The sequence below is a fragment of the Thunnus albacares genome, chromosome 1, assembly GCF_914725855.1.
Source record: "Thunnus albacares chromosome 1, fThuAlb1.1, whole genome shotgun sequence".
NCBI classification, from domain to species: Eukaryota; Metazoa; Chordata; class Actinopteri; order Scombriformes; family Scombridae; genus Thunnus; species Thunnus albacares.
In genome coordinates this window covers 25,118,077-25,136,984 of record NC_058106.1, presented here as the reverse complement: position 1 = coordinate 25,136,984, position 18,908 = coordinate 25,118,077, and the positions used below count along the sequence as shown (strand labels likewise).

Here is an 18,908-nt window from a genome sequence, read left to right as displayed (position 1 = left end):
TTATTTTCACTGCATATGTAAAATGTTGGTTATTACAAATCTGGTAAGAACCCCTTCAAATGAAAAAAAAACAAATAAATCAAACTTATTTCGAATTTTATTTCATTCAGCAAATGTCAAATGTCAAAATTTTGAATGCATTACAAAAACATTCAAACCACCCATAAATTACATTTTTAATGTCCTTTCACATCAATGACATAAAACAATCATAAGTGAGGTGTGATTCTTCATGTGTGCATCTGGTTGTATGGCCACAATATATGTTTATCCCTGCCATAGGTCAGTATTAGCAAAATCCAAGTCGGTCTAAATAAGGACCGGCATTACACAAAGCTGCCATAACTCACCAAGTGGGAGACACCAGGGCCTCTGTCAGGCATTACATGTTGGACTGTGCATTTATTTTTCTTACAACTGCAACTGCAGAAGTTTGTGCATCATGCTGAAACCTTCCTGCATAGTAAAGAGACTGGAGCAGGAAATGTGACACTTTAACCGAGGTGTAGTTTAATCTCAGAATGAAGATTAGAAAAACAAAGATGCACAGTTTGTTTGAAATATTGAATTCATTGGGTCTTTGTTTGGGCTGCTAGAGTTTGATAAACCCCAAGTGAGAGATGGTTGTAAAGACAGGTTTGGGGCAAACATGCTAAAAATAATAACCACCCTGATGGGAACAAATATCTCAGTCTCTTAAGCTGTAAAGGATCTGAGACTTTCATGCTACCCGTCACGACCTAACAGAGCACTTTAGATAAATGCAGCACTAATCCAATCCCACCTCCAGTTCGTTGTTGGAAAGGATCCGTGACCACAAGAACTGGATATCCACCAGCAAAAGGCTGGATCAGCGGAGGATCAATCGGGATCAGCTGAGGCCCTGGATCTGCAGACGGCAGGGTGGCATAGTACCAGTGTGCAAACAGCAACAGACTGCTCTGTATATCTAGGCAGTTAGATATTTAATTGGGGAGCAGCAGAGGATTAAAGGTAATAACGCCTTACAAGACCTTGCTGCTAGTTGTACAGTAGCACCTTTTTTTCTCAACACTTGTTTTCCTTAAATAGCTATGCAAGTATAAATCCAACCTTTAAATCTTCATAAAGCTTATAATTATATAATGATATACCCAATGAGCATCATAAGTGTTAGTATTCTAATATTACTTTGTAACATCCCTTTTATTTTTCCCTAAATCATTCCTCCCACTGTCATTAAAACTTCTGACCAGTGAAGATAAACATGCATCTTAACGTTCTGGCAGTGATGAGAATTACTCCTTGAACTTTTTCCTTCTGTAAAGAAGTAAAGAATCAGAAAGCTAACATGAGGTAAAAGTACACTCATATTTATGCATTCACTCTGTTGTCTAAAAGCAATTTCGTTATCTATGACATCAGATCCCTTGGGGTCGCATTAATTGGAGGAACGCACTTTTCTGCCATTCAGGGGCTGAGGAGGCCTGAAGTTGTTTTCCATGCGTGTCCTCTGGTCCTCTTCCTCCCCAGTGAACAAGAGTAGTCTGAACTTGCCCAGCTGCATTGGGAGAGAGACAGAGAGTAAATTCCTCATTATATCCTTGCAAAGAAATTGAAACTACTGCTATTGTATGCACAACCTTTGTTTTAAACTAGACACCGTAAGCCCATTAAAGGATAAGGCTGGCGATATTCTGTGTTTGTTTAACAAATCCCATTAAAAGACCAAAACCGACAACGCATCAGTCCGTCTCTCAATTTTTTTTTAGTTCTTAGCAAACTTTACTCAAACAGGAGTAAATAGCGCATTTGTTGGGGCCTTTTTTTAGCTGCAGATTTGGTTCACGAGTCAGCATTTATGACAGCAGGATGGTGCAAGTGGGATGGACTAAGAATAAACTACAGTGCCCATGTTCTTCATGATGAAGGAACAAGTGCATCAGTGTGGCTCATTGATGTGAATTTAATAGTTTTTGGACAACAATGGAGGTCTATCATATAGCTTACTCACGGAAGAATTAGCCTTATCAGGCTTTTGGATACACAGGCAACAGGATCAATTCATTTTTGGTTTTGGTCTTTTCATTAGATTTGTTGATAACAAGAAAAATATTGCATGTTACCACTTACCCTTTAACGCATGCCACTCCCAGGCGTAAAAACTACCCAAACATCCACTCTCTTTTTAGTATTTCCCTTTAGCTCTATGTCTACCATTATGTGGGGGAAATGAAAAACACAATAATGCCCTGTTATCCAAGGGCTTTCCCCTGCTGGGTCTCCATGAAAGCATTTCTCAATCAAAGCCCTGTACCCATCCAGTCATCCATCCATCAGGATAATCAGCTGGAGGGGATCAAAGGCTTGAGGCCTGGAGTCATAGGTTGTGAGGCCAGTTGCCTAGCTTACATCCTAACCCCTAGCTATGGGTTTACAGACAGAATGTTCAGGACTACATCCAAGGTGCCGCCGTCATTAAAACTCCCTACTAGTCCTCCCAGAGTTAAAAATGGGGAAGTAAACTAGAAAAGATCAACACAGTGAGAGAGTGTAATCCAGAGGCTGGCAGCAGTTGCCATAGGGCCAGCTCACAGGGGGACCTGGAAGGCATGTGCTGCAGTCATCCAGTTAGCAAGCTTAACTTGTCAGCAACTTGGTGTTATCAGACCTAAACTTTCTGATTAAATTCAGTACTAAGAGGGGTGGATAAAAACAAGTCAACCCTAAAATACTGCATGCCCCATGAATGACGCTGGCCCTTGTTTTGGCATCTAAGTATAGCATTACACACTAGCCAAACAGTATATTTGTGGAAGTCCGACAGCGGGCAAACCCCAACCCCACCACTACTAAGACTTGGCATACAGATCCAGTGATGCTGAACTTTGTAGTGTAGCCCTCTGTCATGCTGGCTGGGAAACACTGATTCCATAACTGACTGATCCAACTGTAGCATCCCTCATAAACTCCCATAAACTCCACTGACTTACAGATAAAACATGGCCTTCTGACTGCCAACTATAATTGTGTGCAACTCTGTCATTTCTATGAAAAAAGTAATTTCAGTCAGTCAGAAAAAACATTTTAAGAAAAGTTAACACTTAGGATAAGAAAAATATCAGTGCAGACCAATATGTTAAAGCAATCAGTAATAATCACGAAAATCAAATGCCAGTTTTGTCTAAAAATCCTCTTGCTGGTACACATGTTATTATTTCAGATATCTATTTGAATTATGATTTTTCTTCTGTAACAGCCAGAATTTAATTATTATGAATTTTTAGTTTTTTCTTGCACATCCTTGGTACTTTAAATTGCTTCTTTTTAAGCAGTGCCAGCAGATCCCCCAGTTATAGTCAGGGAAAATGTAGATCTTGTGCCAGGAGGGGTAGCTCAGGCCTGGCCTGCAGCCAGGATAGCTGGATTGGGGTTATTGGCTGTGACACCTGACCTGGAATAAAAGAATATCTATATCTAACATTACAGGGTTTTGGTGGTCAATATTCTTGTCTCACATACTGTAAATACACAGGACCAGTATTAAATTAGAAACTAATGATAGGACAAAAGTCAACTTCCTCTTTTTCTTTCAACAATCAAAATATAAAGTTAATGTTTCTTTTAGGCATCATTCAAATAATTGATCAAGACCCTGGTATACTTATCTCTAATTTAGGATGAGCACTGTCACTATATCTGATTTAATAAATCTGGATTATTTTGTGGTCAAAATTACACTCACCTGTTTTTCAGACACTATGATTGGCTCCTTCAGGACGATCCAGATGACGCTCTCATGGAGGGGGGGCGTGGTCAGCGATCCAAGGTAGGTCCAGTAGTGGAGGCTGCTGGGTAGGAGGCACTTGGGGTTGAAACCTTTGAAATCTGTGACACTGCCCTGTAATAGAAACAAAAAGACAAAAACATTTATATATGACCGCAATAAGGCTGAGAACAAGTCAACAAACACATGAACACTGCATGTAAAATCATACTGTAGTACTCACCTTGAACTTCACCATGTACAGAGCGTCTGTTATCATGTGGAGCCATCTGTGGTCGTCACCTGACTGACATAACAGACAGATTGTTTTTGAATTTGATCACATGACTTTTGAAGGGAATCCAGATCGAATCTTTTCATATAACACTATTCTGACTTTGCTTCAGGTCAAGTTGCCATGACTTAATGCAGACCATTCAAACAACTGTTATGCTGTTACACTAATACTAAATGGAAAGGAAAAGGGGGCATAAGGATAGAAAATGGGATAGCACTCAAGAGAAACATCTTACTTCTAAAAAGATGCCAAGGACAGCGAGGCCATCGGGAGCTGCAGCCGCTTCCCCAAATGTGTCGTACTTGACAGCGTTCCAGTGTACTAAATGAAGCTAGAGGGGGTAAATAAGAGGACAGAAAGGAACTGAATGGGAATAAAAAAAGGCTTTTATAGTTAAATAAATTAACTCAAGTCATGCATTCTACACCTGTGTGGGACAATCATGTGCAAATATTTTCCAAATAAGTATATCTACGTCATGTTAGCAGGCATATAATGCATGTTAAGATGGAAATGACAAACCAGTTATGCTTAATTACCTATAGAAACGTATAATAGTCTCTTCACTGATTACATGGTGGACATTATTATTTTAGACAATGATATAAGAGAAGAAACCTCACACATAGACATAAGAACAGATGCAAATTGCAGCTATTTTGTAGAAAATCACATTAAATATACCTTACCAAATACCAGTAGCCAAAAATTGGGTATCCTGTAATTCTGTATCTATTGGTAATCAGACACTGACACTATAGTATTCAGACCCCAAACACTGACCTCAGATGCATAGCTATTCCCTTCAACAGTGTGCTCAGAGCCATGGCAGCCCTTTCCGCCCCAGTGGAAGTGAAACTGTTTCAGTCTGTAGGGGTTGTCGAGAGGGCCTCCCTGGATCACTGTAGAAGATGAGAGGAGTAGTTAAAAAAATAAAAAAAATTTTTTTAAAAAAAAAAAAAAAAGGCTCAGCATCCTCACACAAGCACACATCCACATTCCCACTCTCTGTCGGTGGGTGTTTCCAGCAACGAGCTGCACAGAGCATCCTGTGTGTGGTATCATCCAGACAGCTTGGTACCACTGCAGGATTCACACACACACACACACACACAGCACAGAATGAGTCAACCCAGTAACACCCAGCAGACTTCATTTAATTTCTCACTCAATGCTGAGACATGAACACAAACAGACAGCCTGCTTCACCAACAAATCTATCATTAGCGTTCTCTGGCACATGCTTCAGGTAGAGACACAAATAGCCGATCCTATGCAAATATAGCTATTTAGCTTGATTTAACCTCCTATTCAGGTCCACTGGATAATAAGGTCATCAATAAATAGAATTAATGGCGCTCTCATGTCGTTTAACTGTGCGTGTCATAATGACATGCCCATTGTCAGGACAGCGCAGACTGTTTTCCAAGCCTGTGGCCTGTACTGCTGGGTATAGACTGCTGGGTATGGACCACTCTAATCTGATTGTTATTCATTGTGATGCCGCTGACATCCTCTTGACAAACAGGCCACACCAGTCCAAGTCAAGTCAGCCAGGCAGAAATGACACAAGGGGCAAAACACTTCTTAAAATGGAGACAGCCAGAGGAAAGAAAATCTGTTATCTACATAGATGTTTAGTAACAGATATATAAGATTATTTGGACATTTTAGACTATTTATTTACCATCAGTTAAATGATAAATAGATAACCATTTATAACAACTTATGCGCTAAATCAGGTATTTAAAAAGGTAATTATGATGTTGTAAATCTTGGCCTTGGTATGGTAATGCTAACATTAAGGGCTGCCTTAAGTATTGTCTTAATTACTTACAATTATAACCTCCCTTAACTCCTTTCTTGTTTGTTATTCTAACATTCAAAGCTAGATCTGATATATGCTTATCAGTTTGGATTTCTTGAATTGTGTGCATCTGTCTTTATAGAAACTTTTCTTTGTGTTACTTTATCTTTGGTTTTTTAACCAAAAAGTGAAATATGTTCTGTAGAAGCAGCGTGCATATATACGTGTGTAAACCCAGACCCAGCCACACAAGACAGATTGACAACAGCAGGTTTAAGCGATTTGCACACCTCATTTGAACTATTGATGAAAAATGCTGAGGAAGTGCATTTCTTTTCCTACAGGTCTCCTCTTCCATAAATTATTTTCAGTGATAGCTACTTGTCTGTGAGATAGCCAAACAGCCCCACATTTCTGAGATTATCATTCATGGTAATGACAGGGTGGATAACATGGATCCACCCAATGATAAAAGCAAATAGGTTCATAATAAGCATTGAAATCACCTCAGGTTATTATATCTCTTGTCCAGCAGACAGATACTCATACAGTTAACTGCTGGCTGCACTTTCTTCCAGCATAATCAGGGGTTTATTTGCAACCTTTGATTATGGTTATTTATGCGCATGGTTTGCACTTTCTAAAAATCAAGGTAATCTCACCTTTGAAGCATATTTTCACATAAAGTAAACCTTTAGCACAGATTTCCACTGCATACAGCTGACAGAAGATATCAGAGCTAAGATTATCCCCGAACTGTGACCTCTGTCAATTACTGTTTCGCAAGGCACTCAATAATCTTTTAATACTGTCATAGAGGTCATATCGTATCAATGCACATAGTCCATGCCAAGACTTTATTCTCCTGTCACGTTTCTGTTTATTTTTCAGTTTCACCACATCCACATGTAAGTGCGAATACTGTGCAGATCTAAAACTGTTACATCTCTGAACAAACTGACAGATTGTGATTTTAAAAGCTGATGTTTAAAGTAAATACAAATAAAGACCGCCTTCTTCTTACCTGAACGGTCATCAGAGTCATCAAAGTCCACCACTACAGAGTGTCCATTGTTGGTGATGTTCATGGAGGTACAGTGATCATAGTTGAGGACAATCGGGTCCAGGTTGGGGTCATGTGAAGCCTGTTGAGGGACGATGTCAATGGGAGACTGCCGGTTCCCCTCGGCAACGGGGAAGTTTTTGTGCCATACAGACGGACCTAATTATGTAAGACGACAACAAGCAACCAAAACAATATCATTTAGGACTTAAGTGTTCATAATACACTCACACTGCTGCACTCATGCGGTCAGCTGTCATGTGTGAAGTGCAAATGTAGCTTAAAAGGAAAAAATAGAATAAAGGTTTCACTGGCTCACCTACTTAAACATGGAATACTGATTTAGCTTTTATTCAGCATGCTCATTTTATTAAAAACTACTATAAAACATCTGTTTCTCAAAGCACTAACTTGGGCACAAAAATCAAATCTTATATCATTTGATTTGATTTGATTTGGTTGGGACAATGCAATTTAACATAGTTCCAATACAGAGCATGAAACTGATGTGCTCTACAGAGAGTTTATAGCTATTGCTAATTTTCAACTCTTGTCCCTAGTTGAGCTTTACATACAGTGTCATTAAAATATACAGCTTTCACCATCATAAAACCACAGTGCACTACAGATATGGAGTACAATGAAATACACATACTGAAAAACAATGATTGTGATGTACAAGTTGAAAGAGACAGAAAAAAAATTAATACTACAATAAAATTAGCTAAAAATGGGTACAGCTCTGGTTTGCTTTTAGCCAGCACTTAACCTTTGTTTTAAAAGATTTTATATCTGGAATTCATTTGATTTCAGTGGGTAATGTGTTCCAGCGTTGACAGACCTTTATGGAGAAGGCTGATTGTCCAGATTTAGATCTACAATGTGGCTTTTTTACAGTTGCCATTCACCCTGCTTCTAGTTACTCTGGTACTGTCTTGTCTTTGGATATATCTGGAAAGAGGCTCGGGGGGCTAAACTGTTGATGCATTTGAAAACTAATTTGCGAAAACAAAAATGAGTAAAGCTCACAAAACTAAGTAGATTGTATTTTTTCCGTATGTGACAGTGATGCCACCGGACAGGCTTTTTGTCCTTTATTTTCAGTGCCTGATTGTATAAAGATGTGAGGTGTCTGATTGTGGATAGTGATGCTTGAGTCCATACTGTCAAACAATATGAAAAATTAGAGAAAATCATAGCGTGCATAAATAACAGAGTTGCCTGAGTATGTAGTGCCTGATGATGAGAACATAAATGCTTGATATTCTCTTCAATCTAAATCTACACAAAATCTACACTAAGCAAAATAAATAAAGACACTTCCCCTAAAGACAAATATTGAACACTGAACTAAACACTATGCCATAAAATATTTGTTTTCTTCAATACACCACTGAAGAGCCCAGGACAAATCCACTGGAAAGTCAGGTTAAGGTGACAGCAGTCATCCCTCTAAGCATGGGGTTAATCTCGCATTAACAGCTATCTTAACATCTACGTTGCTCCTCTGGACAAACCACGTAATGGCTCAGCAAGACCAAATAAAAAAACAGCCCTTTACAGTCTCTGATAACACCCTGGCTTAATTGAATGAGAAAGCGGTTTGCCTGGAGCTTGGATGCGCGAAATCTTACCGTCCTCTTTCCCATATCCCCATTGATTCCCTGTCATTGTCCCTGCTTTTGGATCCAAGTCTAATCAAGCAGTCGGCTTTGAGGTTCTCGCACTCCGGTGCGCACGTGGAGGAAGGACAAGGACATCAGCCGGTGCAGCTATTGATGAAGTTAATGTAGTGACTAAAGGGGAGGGCAATTATCCTTTTTCTTGACACGCCCCCTCACGCCCACATACACACACACACACATTCTCGCGCTCACACACGCGCCCGCGCACACAGACATGTGCACGCATCACACCTGTCTACAATACAGATTTATATTGCAATATGTGCAATATTAATATATGTAATATAAGTATGATGAGGTAAATATCTTACAAAATGATCAATATGGTCAATGTAACCATGGATTTAAAAAGCTGTAGGCTACCATTTAATAGCCTTTAAATCATCATCGCCACTAACGCTGTAGAAATGTGCAATGGTCCTTAAAACAATTGCTTTTATACTACTTTTAAATCAAGGCTGAAAATTAAATGAAAATTCAACTTTTGGCTGTAATGATAAATATTAAATATTTACAGACTTTTTTGTAAGGTATTTTGTTTTCTAAATTCGTATTTGTTTGTTTATTTTTTTATTCCACATGCATTGACAAAGACAGATAGATTTTTATTCTGGTATTTTATTGCCAATGTTTTATGGGCTAAAGACTTCACCCTGTGGATGAAACCCACTATACAAATAAAGTTACATTGTCTTACAGTATCAGGCCCACCTGCGATGCTCATGGTGAAATTGTTATTTTTATACCCATGCATGTATTGAATTCTGGATGATGAGTGAATGCTGGCACGTTTATTTATACTTTTTTAAAAAATGTAAATATTAGTTAAAGAGAATATTAACATTAGTAATATTAATAAAAAATATTACTATCTTAATTGCTGCTTTGGTTCCCAAAGTCCCCAGTATGTTCCCCAAGTGCCCCACTAATCCAAGAGGAATGCACCTCAAACACATGATATGCACATGAACACCTATGTATTTGGTGCAAAATAAGGAAAATCCCCTTTATATATTACTCACACAATATTTATACACCTTATGTCATATAATTTCGTCATCTATTAGCATAAAGATGGCAATATATGACGAAAGTGCGGGTATGAATTCTCGCGCGGGTGTACTCTTGTCGAATCTGGCCTTCTGAAAGTGTCTGCAGACGTCACTTACTCTAGAGGTATCATGGCAGCGACCAAAGCCTCCAAAGAACAGAAATACGACCGACAACTCAGGTAAGTTTTAACTCAGTTGTGTCGTAGATGTCACAAAGAATTTATGTATTTTTTTTTTATCTATGTGCTGTTAGCATTTTATCTGAGACCTCACAGCAAAAACACTGGTGAGACAGCAGAGCTAACGTTAGCGTGCTAGCATTAACGTTAGCTGACTTGCTATATGCGCTATAACGTTAACATCATCGGCGAGCAAACACATTAGCTATAAACCGTGATGGGATGAGTTGATATGTCTCTCAGTTTCGTGTTTGCTTGCCCGTCAAACTTGCCAGGTTGCTTCATGACAGCCGTCACCCCGACTAACCTCCATATCTCATTCATATTTATATTGTGTATATTGTCTTTGTCTGTCCTGCACTGTGTGGATGTAACGTTATGTAGACTTTATTTTTTGATTGTTAACTGCACATATATGTCCTGTTAATACACACACATAGTTTATTGACACTCAAATTCATATTCATGTCTACATTAGTATTCATACCTCTATTTATAGTCTGCTTTTTGCATATAAATAGTTTTTTATGAGAACTATGTGTGAAGACTTTTCTGTTTACAGCTGCCTTTTATTACATCAAATTTGAGGCTTTCGTTTAATATCTTACACTTACACACTCGACTGTTTTATCTGACTGATTCTATTTTAACTTATTTTTTATTTTCTATTGAACTCTTTTAATTGTATTAAAATGTCTTTTTATATTGCCTTATGTTGCTTTTGCATTTTGTCTCCATGCTATTATGTTTTACATAAAGCACTTTGAAGTGCCTTGTTGTTGAAATGTGCTATACATATAATAAATCTGATTCTGTAACATCACAGCAGGGTCGATGCTAATGCAGCTGTCATACCACTAACACAGAAGCTCACTGTGTATTTACAGTGGTTGAGGATGTAACATGTCACTAGATGGCAACACATGTCCATGTTATGTTGTGTGTCTTCAGACTGTGGGGTGACCATGGCCAAGAAGCACTGGAGAATGCACATGTTTGTCTCATCAACGCAACAGCAACTGGGACAGAAATACTGAAGAACCTTGTACTTCCAGGTAAACAGACATAGCTCTGTGTTAGGGAATTTATTAACCAGGAAGTTTCCTGAGATACATTGTCTCTCTCACAAGGGAGACCAAGCCAAAAGGTGATAACTCTGTAGGTACTGATCGTGTTTGTAACTGAATGAATTGATCTCTGTGTCAGGTATTGGAGCTTTCACCATAGTCGATGGACACACAGTTTCTGGGGAAGATGTAGGAAACAAGTAAGACAGTTGTTTTTTGTTGATCTAAACTTAAAAAATGGGTAGTCAGCTGTCCAAATGGACATTGAAATAGGTTTTTCTTGCCAAAATCATTCCTCCTGTACATACTGACCATCAGAGGATAACTTCATAATGCCCTTTCAGTGTAAGTGACTAGGGACAAAATCCATAGTCCTCCCTCCCTGCAAAAATGTATTTAAAAGTTTATATGAAGCTTCAGTCGTCCAAATCCAAATCAAGTAGATATCTTTGAACATTACAGTCTTTTTAGTACCAAAGTCCCTCTTTTTGTTACTATACTTCCACTGTAGCTCAACAGGGAAACACAAAGAGGGAATTTGATGCTAAAAATACGTAAATATGTATAAATTGGCAGATATCTACTTGATATGACTCAGACTGCTGAAGCCTCATATAAGCTTCAGATTAACTTCAAATGCACTTTTGCACAAAATGACTATGTGGACACACTGTGTATCTTGGTCCCCATCATTACATTGAAAGCACATTTGAAGGGAATCTTTTAATAGCCAGTATGAACAGGAGGGATGATTACAGAGAGGAAAACCTCTTTCAGTGTTCATATGGACACCTGACAGATGTTGTGAACTTTTCTTTAATGATATTTGTTAGTTTGACTCGTCTGTTCATTGTTGACTTCTTTATCTTGTCTTGCAGCTTTTTCCTGAGCAATAACAGTATTGGAAAGGTATGCTCTGCCAAAATAAACACATGTATATGTTATGCTCAAAAAAAAAAGAAAATCATTCAACAAAAAAGGGGGACAATGTATTTGCATGTTTGTATGAGCTCTGACCTTAGTTTTTATGTTGCAGAACAGAGCACAGGCTGCCACTGAGCTGCTACAAGAACTGAACAGCGACGTGTCTGGAAACTTTGTCGAGGAGGTTGGTATTATTGATTTCAATATGGTGCTACACAGGTTTTCTTACGGATAATATTCAAAATTCATGTCATATTGTAAAACACATTAAAACAAAATCCTATACAAGGTTAAAATGACATACAATCTACTAAATACAACTTTAAGTAGATAGAGAGGCAGAGGGGTAAAAGTGATGCCAAAAATATTTTCATTACATTAAAGTAGGTTTATGAATACATATTATGTGTAAATGTGTACATGTTTTGATCAGTATCATTATTTTGATAGTGACAAAGATATTGTATTTTCTGTTACACCTGCAGAGTCCAGACAAGCTCCTGGACAACGATCCAGAGTTTTTCCACAGGTTTACCATAGTCATTGGCGTCCAGTTGCCAGAAAGGTATGAGTTATAGTTGTACTTTCACATTTTATTGTAAAAGGAGAAATCATATAGGAACCTATAGTGTGCTGAACTAGAATATTTCACAGAAAGAAAAGTTATTTTGTGGTATTTAAGTAACATTGTCCTACCAATTCGCTATGGTTACAAATGTTTGACAAGGACCTCAGTATCATTAAAAATATATATTTAATTGACATCTCTAATAGAACCAAAGATTACAAAACTTGTTGCTGGTCAATTATTATAGTTGGTGAATAAAGAGATTCCCATACTGGTTCAGATTCCTCTGACTACAGAAGTATTAGAAGTATAGTATATTTTTACTCCTTTTTAAATTGTTTACATCTTATGCAGATCTCCTTTAGATTGGCTTGATTTGGGTTTTTTTTTATATTTTCTGTCCAAATAACTTACCAGATTTTGTCTGAAATTCAACAGCACATGTTTGAGGCTAGGCTCAGTTCTGTGGAGTGCCTCAGTACCTTTCCTAGTTTGTAAAACGTACGGCCTCATCGGCTACATGAGGCTTGTGGTGCAAGAGCACACAGGTTAGTAGTATTCATTATCGATTCCTCTTCATTTCTCATTATGACTAATTAACATTAACACTTTAGACGGCATATTTTAATTTACATCAGTGACATATTATCTGCCTGTATACACACATTTTGGTACCTGGTCATTTCACTGTGGCTCCATGCTAAAATGTATAATTCAAATTTCTGAAATATTCTTTCTTTACTTCCCATTTCTTCAGTGATTGAATCTCACCCAGACAATGCCCTGGAGGACCTGAGGTTAGACCAGCCCTTTGCCGAATTCAAGAACCACATTCAGTCCTACGACCTTGACAGCATGGACAAGAAGGTGCATATTTTGGGGTCAGCACATTTGTGTATCTATTCTGGCTATGTCTCAATTATGTCTGCTTTTCCCAACTGATAGTGTCCCCTTCTATTGTTTGTTTTCTCTGTAGGATCACAGTCACACACCGTGGATAATCATTGTTGCTAAATACCTGGAGAAGTGGCTCAGTGAGGTACAGTATATCTTCTGTGGCCTCTCCAGCACCAGTAGTTGTTTAACAATTACTGCATCGCTTATATTGACTCTTGAGTGAATTTGGTAGTATTGTTGTGCAATTAAATGTCATTCTACTTTTGTCTTTGTAGCACAACTGTCAGCCACCAAAAAATTACAAGGAGAAAGAGGCCTTCAGACAGTTTATTCGGGAAGGTATCTGTAGACGTGGAGATTGTATTTTCCTAAATTCAATCACCTGGCTGTGTAAATCAAACATATATTTGATTAATTCTCATTTTGTTGTCTTCCAGGAATTTTGAAGAATGAGAATGGTGTCCCCGAGGATGAAGAAAACTTTGAGGAAGCTATTAAGAATGTCAATACTGCTTTAAATCCAACCAAGGTGCCAGATTTAATCCCATACAACAAATCTCACCCATCATAGTCTCACTGTTGCCTATTAAAGTTTATTGAGCCTCCTGTTGTAACTCATTTGTTTCACATTTGTTTCTGCAGGTCCCCAGTGCTGTTGAAGACCTCTTCAATAGTGAGCAGTGTAACAACATCACATCACAGGTTTTGGCCTTTTTCTACAGACTTTTCTGTGAAAAAAACATTCTAATTTCATCCAAGTTTAGAAAATGAGATTATTGCTCTTTTGTAATGTGGAATTCTGTCTGTGTGTGCATGTTTACCAGACCACATCCTTCTGGGTGATGCTACGAGCTGTCAAGGAGTTTGTTCATAATGAAGGCAACGGCAGCCTACCTGTGCGGGGAACCATACCAGACATGATCGCAGACTCTCAGAAGTTTATCAACCTTCAAAATGTGTAAGTGTGGAATATATGGATGATAGCTATATGGATACAGGGCACAAGGGCAAAAGAGCAGCAGTTAAAAACTTACTTTTGGCAACCTATTTGGGGATATCTTAGTTCTCAACCACAGTGCTGGCTATTGGCTGTGTTTATTTCCCATTATACAATCACAGTCTTGTCATTGCCAATCATTTCCCATGTCCTGCTAACATTTAAATCCAGACAATTTATTTCACATATGTAGTATTACAGGTCTTTTGCCACCAGCACCTAGGTTAGTAAATATGGTTAAATACAATAGACAGCACTTTAAGATACCAATAGCTAATTACTTACTAATAGCACTATCATCCCACAGTAGATCTGGTCCTATGTCATACTCTTTCTATTTAATTATATAATAATGTTTGTGAGTGTGTTGCCATTCATCTTTATTTTTTATCACAGTTACAGGGAAAAGGCCATGCAGGATGCAGCAGCTGTTTCTAAGCATGTAGAATGTCTATTGCAGTCTGTTGGAAAAGTAAGTTGTCTAACTGTGTACTACTGAAAACAACTACAACTACTGCGCTTAAAACAAATGTGCTTGATAGGTTTCACAATTGAGCTAGACAGCAGAAGATTTTGATGTATCACAGCAGGCACTCTCGAAACCAAAGTGTCATAGAATATTTTCTGTGGTCACACCTATCAAAAACTAAGAAAATGATGACTCCCTACTGACCCATTATCCACCACAAAAACTGACAACAGGCAGCAGCACAGATGATGTTAATTACCCACTAATGCTGTTACTTGGTGATACTCTCCATACAAGCACCCACGCAGAAAATACTGGAAGTGACTTGATGACGCAACTGAATCTGAACAAGTTTAGCAAATTTTAGAAGTCAAATTAGAGATGAAGAGCGCAGCCTTAGGACATAATTAACTTTTGAATTATCAGTTTTTCCAGCTTTGTGTCTTCATTGTGGCTTATCGATCAGTTTTAACATGCAATCACACAAAACGATAATATGTGAATAATATGTGCATTATGGATGAAAATGCAGTTACTGAAAACTAATTTGACTAAAACTGGATTTGCACTTAATGACTTTTCCTCTTTGTTTCCCCCAGCCACCAGAAAGCGTCTCTGAGAAGGACATCAGACTGTTCTGTAAGCAATCTGTACTTTGAGAAACAACCCTCCTATTTTGATGATCACTTACATTCATTGGGTATATTTACATGTGTTCTAAATTTGATTAAAGCCATATTTTGTCCATAGCACATACTATATAGTGTTTCTGAGTCATTTATCTTATATTGTGATGTGGAGTCGGGGTTTCATTGTGTTCCACATCTTCAATTAAGTTATGTAATGCTTGAAAATTGTTTAAAGTTTCTCTACTTTAAATAATGCATCCTCTAATTAAACTGCAATGATCTGATCATCCACAGTAATTAAGAGTATTATGCATGTAAACATACCCACTGAGGACGTTTATTATACAGTACCAGTCATGTGTTGCCATCATGCTGTGGTGTTGCCTTTTCTGACATCTAAAGTTTCTCATTTCTCTGAGCGTGGTTACTGTAAAGATTTGTAATGCAGTCATATTAGTCAATAAGTCACACTTCCTTAACTTCAGAGAACGCAAGTTACTTGATTGCAGCATAATCTGCTTTATCTGTTACTGCAACAACAACAGATTTGGTGGTAACTGTAGTCATTTGTGTTGGTGTTTAGGCAAGAATGCATCCTTTCTGAGGGTGGTGCGCTGCAGGTCTCTGGCTGACGAATATAGTGTGGATTCAGTAAATAAAGATGAAATCAGTAAGTGGGAGATTCATTTCTCTTCTGCATAATCCATCCAGTATTGTTTATACTCATTTCTTAACTAACTGTTGTACCATTTTCTCACTGTGTAAAGTATATTAACTATAACTGTATCTCCTCAGCCTCAAGCATGGACAATCCAGATGGCGAGATGGTCTTCTACCTCATGCTTCGTGCTGTTGATCGCTTCTATCAGCAGCACTCCCGCTACCCTGGTATGGCCAAGGATTATACTGACTTTTCTGTAAAAAAAAAAAAAAAATTCAGTTAGGCAGTATATACTCTACACCTGTAGAGTACAATGTCTACATGGTATAACACGTGTTATACCGTCAATACATGGTGTTAAATGATTGCTATGATGCGATTTTAGCTAGCAGATTACAAGATTACGCCTCTCGTAACTGACTTGCAATCTCTCAACGCAGCAAAATCAAATCATTCCTTCATGTTTGGCACAGTGCAAATGTTCCACAAGGGGGAGATGTTGAGTCAATGTAAGACCATGGCAACTTGTGCCACAGAAAGGGAAGGAAAGTAATAGCGACAGTGGTTTAGACCTGGGGCCTGCACCACCAACACTGCAACGTTTAGTCAATTAAATTGATTAGTCAATCGACAGAACGTTAATCGGCAGCTATTTTGATCATTGAATCATCATTTTAGTCATTTTTCAAGCTTTAATGGCAAATATTTGCTGGTTGCAGCTTCTCAAATGGGAGGATTTGAAGGTTTTCTGCATTGTACATAATAGTAAACTGAATATCTTTGGCTTTTGGATTGTTGTTAACAGATAAAAACATCACCTTGGGCTCTTAAGAAATTTTAACAGGCATTATTCACTATTTTCTGACATTTTATAGACAATGATTAATCAATTAAATGAGAAAATAATCAATAATAGAAATGATTGCGAAACAGGTGGTGTTCTTCATTACAAGCAACATTACAGAACCATGAGTTGCGAATACTTTCTCACTGTAGCCTGGTCTTACTATATATAATCATGTTGGTAGTTCCTCTTGGTGTCAGTACACAGAAAAAAATACTTCTGTTATCCTCATTTCTGTTTTGTTCTCTCTCACCAGGAGTTTATAACTACCAGGTAGAGGAAGACATCAGCAAACTGAAGCTTTGTGTGAACAGCCTTCTGCAGGAGTACAGCCTCAATGTCAACATCAAAGACGATTATATCCACGAGTTGTAAGTCCTGGTCACTGCTGGATTTACTGATTGTTGATGTCTGTGCCAAATAATGGATTTGACTTTTCTTGTGTCAAAAATAATCATTTTTAGATTATGTATTAAAATTACTGTGTTTCTCCCTTTTCATAACCTGCAGCTGTCGATACGGTGCTGCAGAGCCGCACACAGTTGCTGCATTTTTGGGAGGTAATGTTTTAGTAGCACTCCTTAGAAATTGATTTTGATTCAAATAAACAGCATATTGCACCCTTACAGTGCTGATAAATCAGAAATGTGTGTTCACGTTCTGTTAATTTGATTGTTTAGGATCAGCTGCTCAAGAGGCCATCAAGATCGTCAGCCACCAGTTTTTGCCCTTCAACAACACTTTCATTTACAACGCAATGTCCCAGACCTCCGCTACCTTGCAGTTGTGAATACTGATCCTGAAATTGCTCTCAGAAATATCAAATTGATATACAAAGAAATGGAGCAAGATTGAAAAGGAATTTGTGACCTTGCTTTAATCAGTCTTTTGGAAGAAAGAGGAACAATTTCATTTTTTTTTTTTTCTTATTCTCAGATTGGGATTACTGCCCAAATATGTGCACTTAAACCTAAAAATGTTTGTCATGGAGAAGATCAAAAGTGTGGACTCTTTAGACTAAATGTTCTGTCAACCGTAGAGCCTTGCCTTCTTCTTAAAGTTCTTAAAGGGGGAAGAAATCAGGATACACCCATATATGCACCCATGGAGCATACACTGATTTTTTTTTTTTTTTTTTTTTTTTCTGGTTTGGCAGACATTATAAAACAAAGCTGTAAATGAAACTAGAAAATTCAAAACTGTCATGTAGTATTTTCATCTCTGAAACTCCATATTTATGGATGATATATTATAATGTAGCAGCACTTTGTATACTTAAGTCGCGCCTGTCTCTTATTACATTGTCTCAAGAACAAGGTGGAAGATTTTTGGTTTAAAATTTAAAAAACAAATGTAGGGTTTAACTCATGCATTGCTATAAAACATTTGATATTTGACCTGTTCTTTGTTTTTTTTTTTTGTTTTCTGTTATTTTGTTGTTGTTGTTTTTTTTGTCAGACATGAAGATGAGGTTTTTTTTAGTTCACATGCTTTGAAATGTGTGAAACTGACCTGACTCTAAGCTCATCATCTGCCAGCCTTTGGGCCTGCACGATTTAACCTCTATACAAATACAAAGTGTTGAATGCTTTGAGTGAAGCGAATGTTGATTTGTTGACTTGTTTAATAGTTGAAACAAGGATTACACAGTTATTTAGCCTAAATAAAGGTTAGATGACAAGCATGTGAGCTTCTTGAGATGCACGTAATGTGACTTGCCCCCTGGCAGCTTTCTCATGCAACCCAGGTTAAAGGTGCAGTGTGTAGAATTCAGTGGCATCTAGCGGAATAGACTTCGCAGAAATGGAATATAAGTATGTTTTAATTAGTGTTTAATCACCTGAGAATAAGAATTGTTGTGTTTTCATTACCTTAGAATGAGCCCTTTATATCTACATAGGGAGCGGGTCCACAGAGGCCGACATGTTTTACCACCACGTTTCCACAGTAGCCCAGAATGGACAAACCAAACACTGGCTCTAGAGAGGGCATCTCGCGTTTTTTGCAAGTTTCACAGTCACCA

General features: G+C 37.9%; 2 protein-coding genes across 3 annotated transcripts; one reads left to right on the top strand and one right to left on the bottom strand.

Moving 5' to 3' along the window:
* Nucleotides 1-185: 185 nt before the first annotated feature.
* ca7 (carbonic anhydrase VII) lies at nt 186-8,708 on the bottom strand. Of its 2 annotated transcripts, none has more exons than XM_044351720.1 (7): nt 8,548-8,707; nt 6,875-7,072; nt 4,827-4,945; nt 4,279-4,374; nt 3,990-4,052; nt 3,725-3,880; nt 186-1,540 (listed from the first exon to the last, which is right to left on the bottom strand). In XM_044351720.1, exons 1-7 carry the CDS (start codon nt 8,582-8,584, stop codon nt 1,421-1,423), a joined length of 789 nt encoding a protein of 262 aa, XP_044207655.1. In that variant the 5' UTR covers nt 8,585-8,707; the 3' UTR covers nt 186-1,420. The 2 variants fall into 2 exon arrangements, with proteins under 2 accessions (XP_044207655.1, XP_044207665.1); XM_044351730.1 differs by lacking the exon at nt 186-1,540 and adding an exon at nt 3,089-3,433 and having other exon boundaries at nt 8,548-8,708.
* Nucleotides 8,709-9,713: 1,005 nt separating this feature from the next.
* nae1 (nedd8 activating enzyme E1 subunit 1) lies at nt 9,714-18,569 on the top strand. The gene is made up of 20 exons (XM_044351707.1): nt 9,714-9,829; nt 10,781-10,884; nt 11,036-11,096; nt 11,775-11,805; nt 11,933-12,004; nt 12,306-12,385; nt 12,827-12,936; nt 13,146-13,255; nt 13,365-13,427; nt 13,561-13,624; nt 13,723-13,814; nt 13,928-13,987; nt 14,110-14,243; nt 14,679-14,754; nt 15,351-15,390; nt 15,964-16,050; nt 16,176-16,268; nt 17,142-17,256; nt 17,396-17,445; nt 17,566-18,569. The coding sequence occupies exons 1-20, from the start codon at nt 9,780-9,782 to the stop codon at nt 17,673-17,675; spliced, it is 1,602 nt and encodes a 533-aa protein (XP_044207642.1). The 5' UTR covers nt 9,714-9,779; the 3' UTR covers nt 17,676-18,569.
* The last annotated feature ends 339 nt before the right edge of the window (nt 18,570-18,908 follow it).

Coding starts and splice junctions, on each gene's coding strand:
- ca7 (XM_044351720.1), bottom strand. CDS start 8,584: ATGACAGGGAATCAATGGGGATATGGGAAAGAGGACG. Junction 3,881..3,989: donor TGTACATGGTGAAGTTCAAG/GTGAGTACTACA, acceptor TTTCTATTACAG/GGCAGTGTCACAGATTTCAA. Junction 1,541..3,724: donor TCATAGTGTCTGAAAAACAG/GTGAGTGTAATT, acceptor CTCCCAATGCAG/CTGGGCAAGTTCAGACTACT.
- nae1 (XM_044351707.1), top strand. CDS start 9,780: ATGGCAGCGACCAAAGCCTCCAAAGAACAGAAATACGACCGACAACTC. Junction 14,244..14,678: donor TTTATCAACCTTCAAAATGT/GTAAGTGTGGAA, acceptor TTTTTATCACAG/TTACAGGGAAAAGGCCATGC. Junction 17,446..17,565: donor AGTTGCTGCATTTTTGGGAG/GTAATGTTTTAG, acceptor TTGATTGTTTAG/GATCAGCTGCTCAAGAGGCC.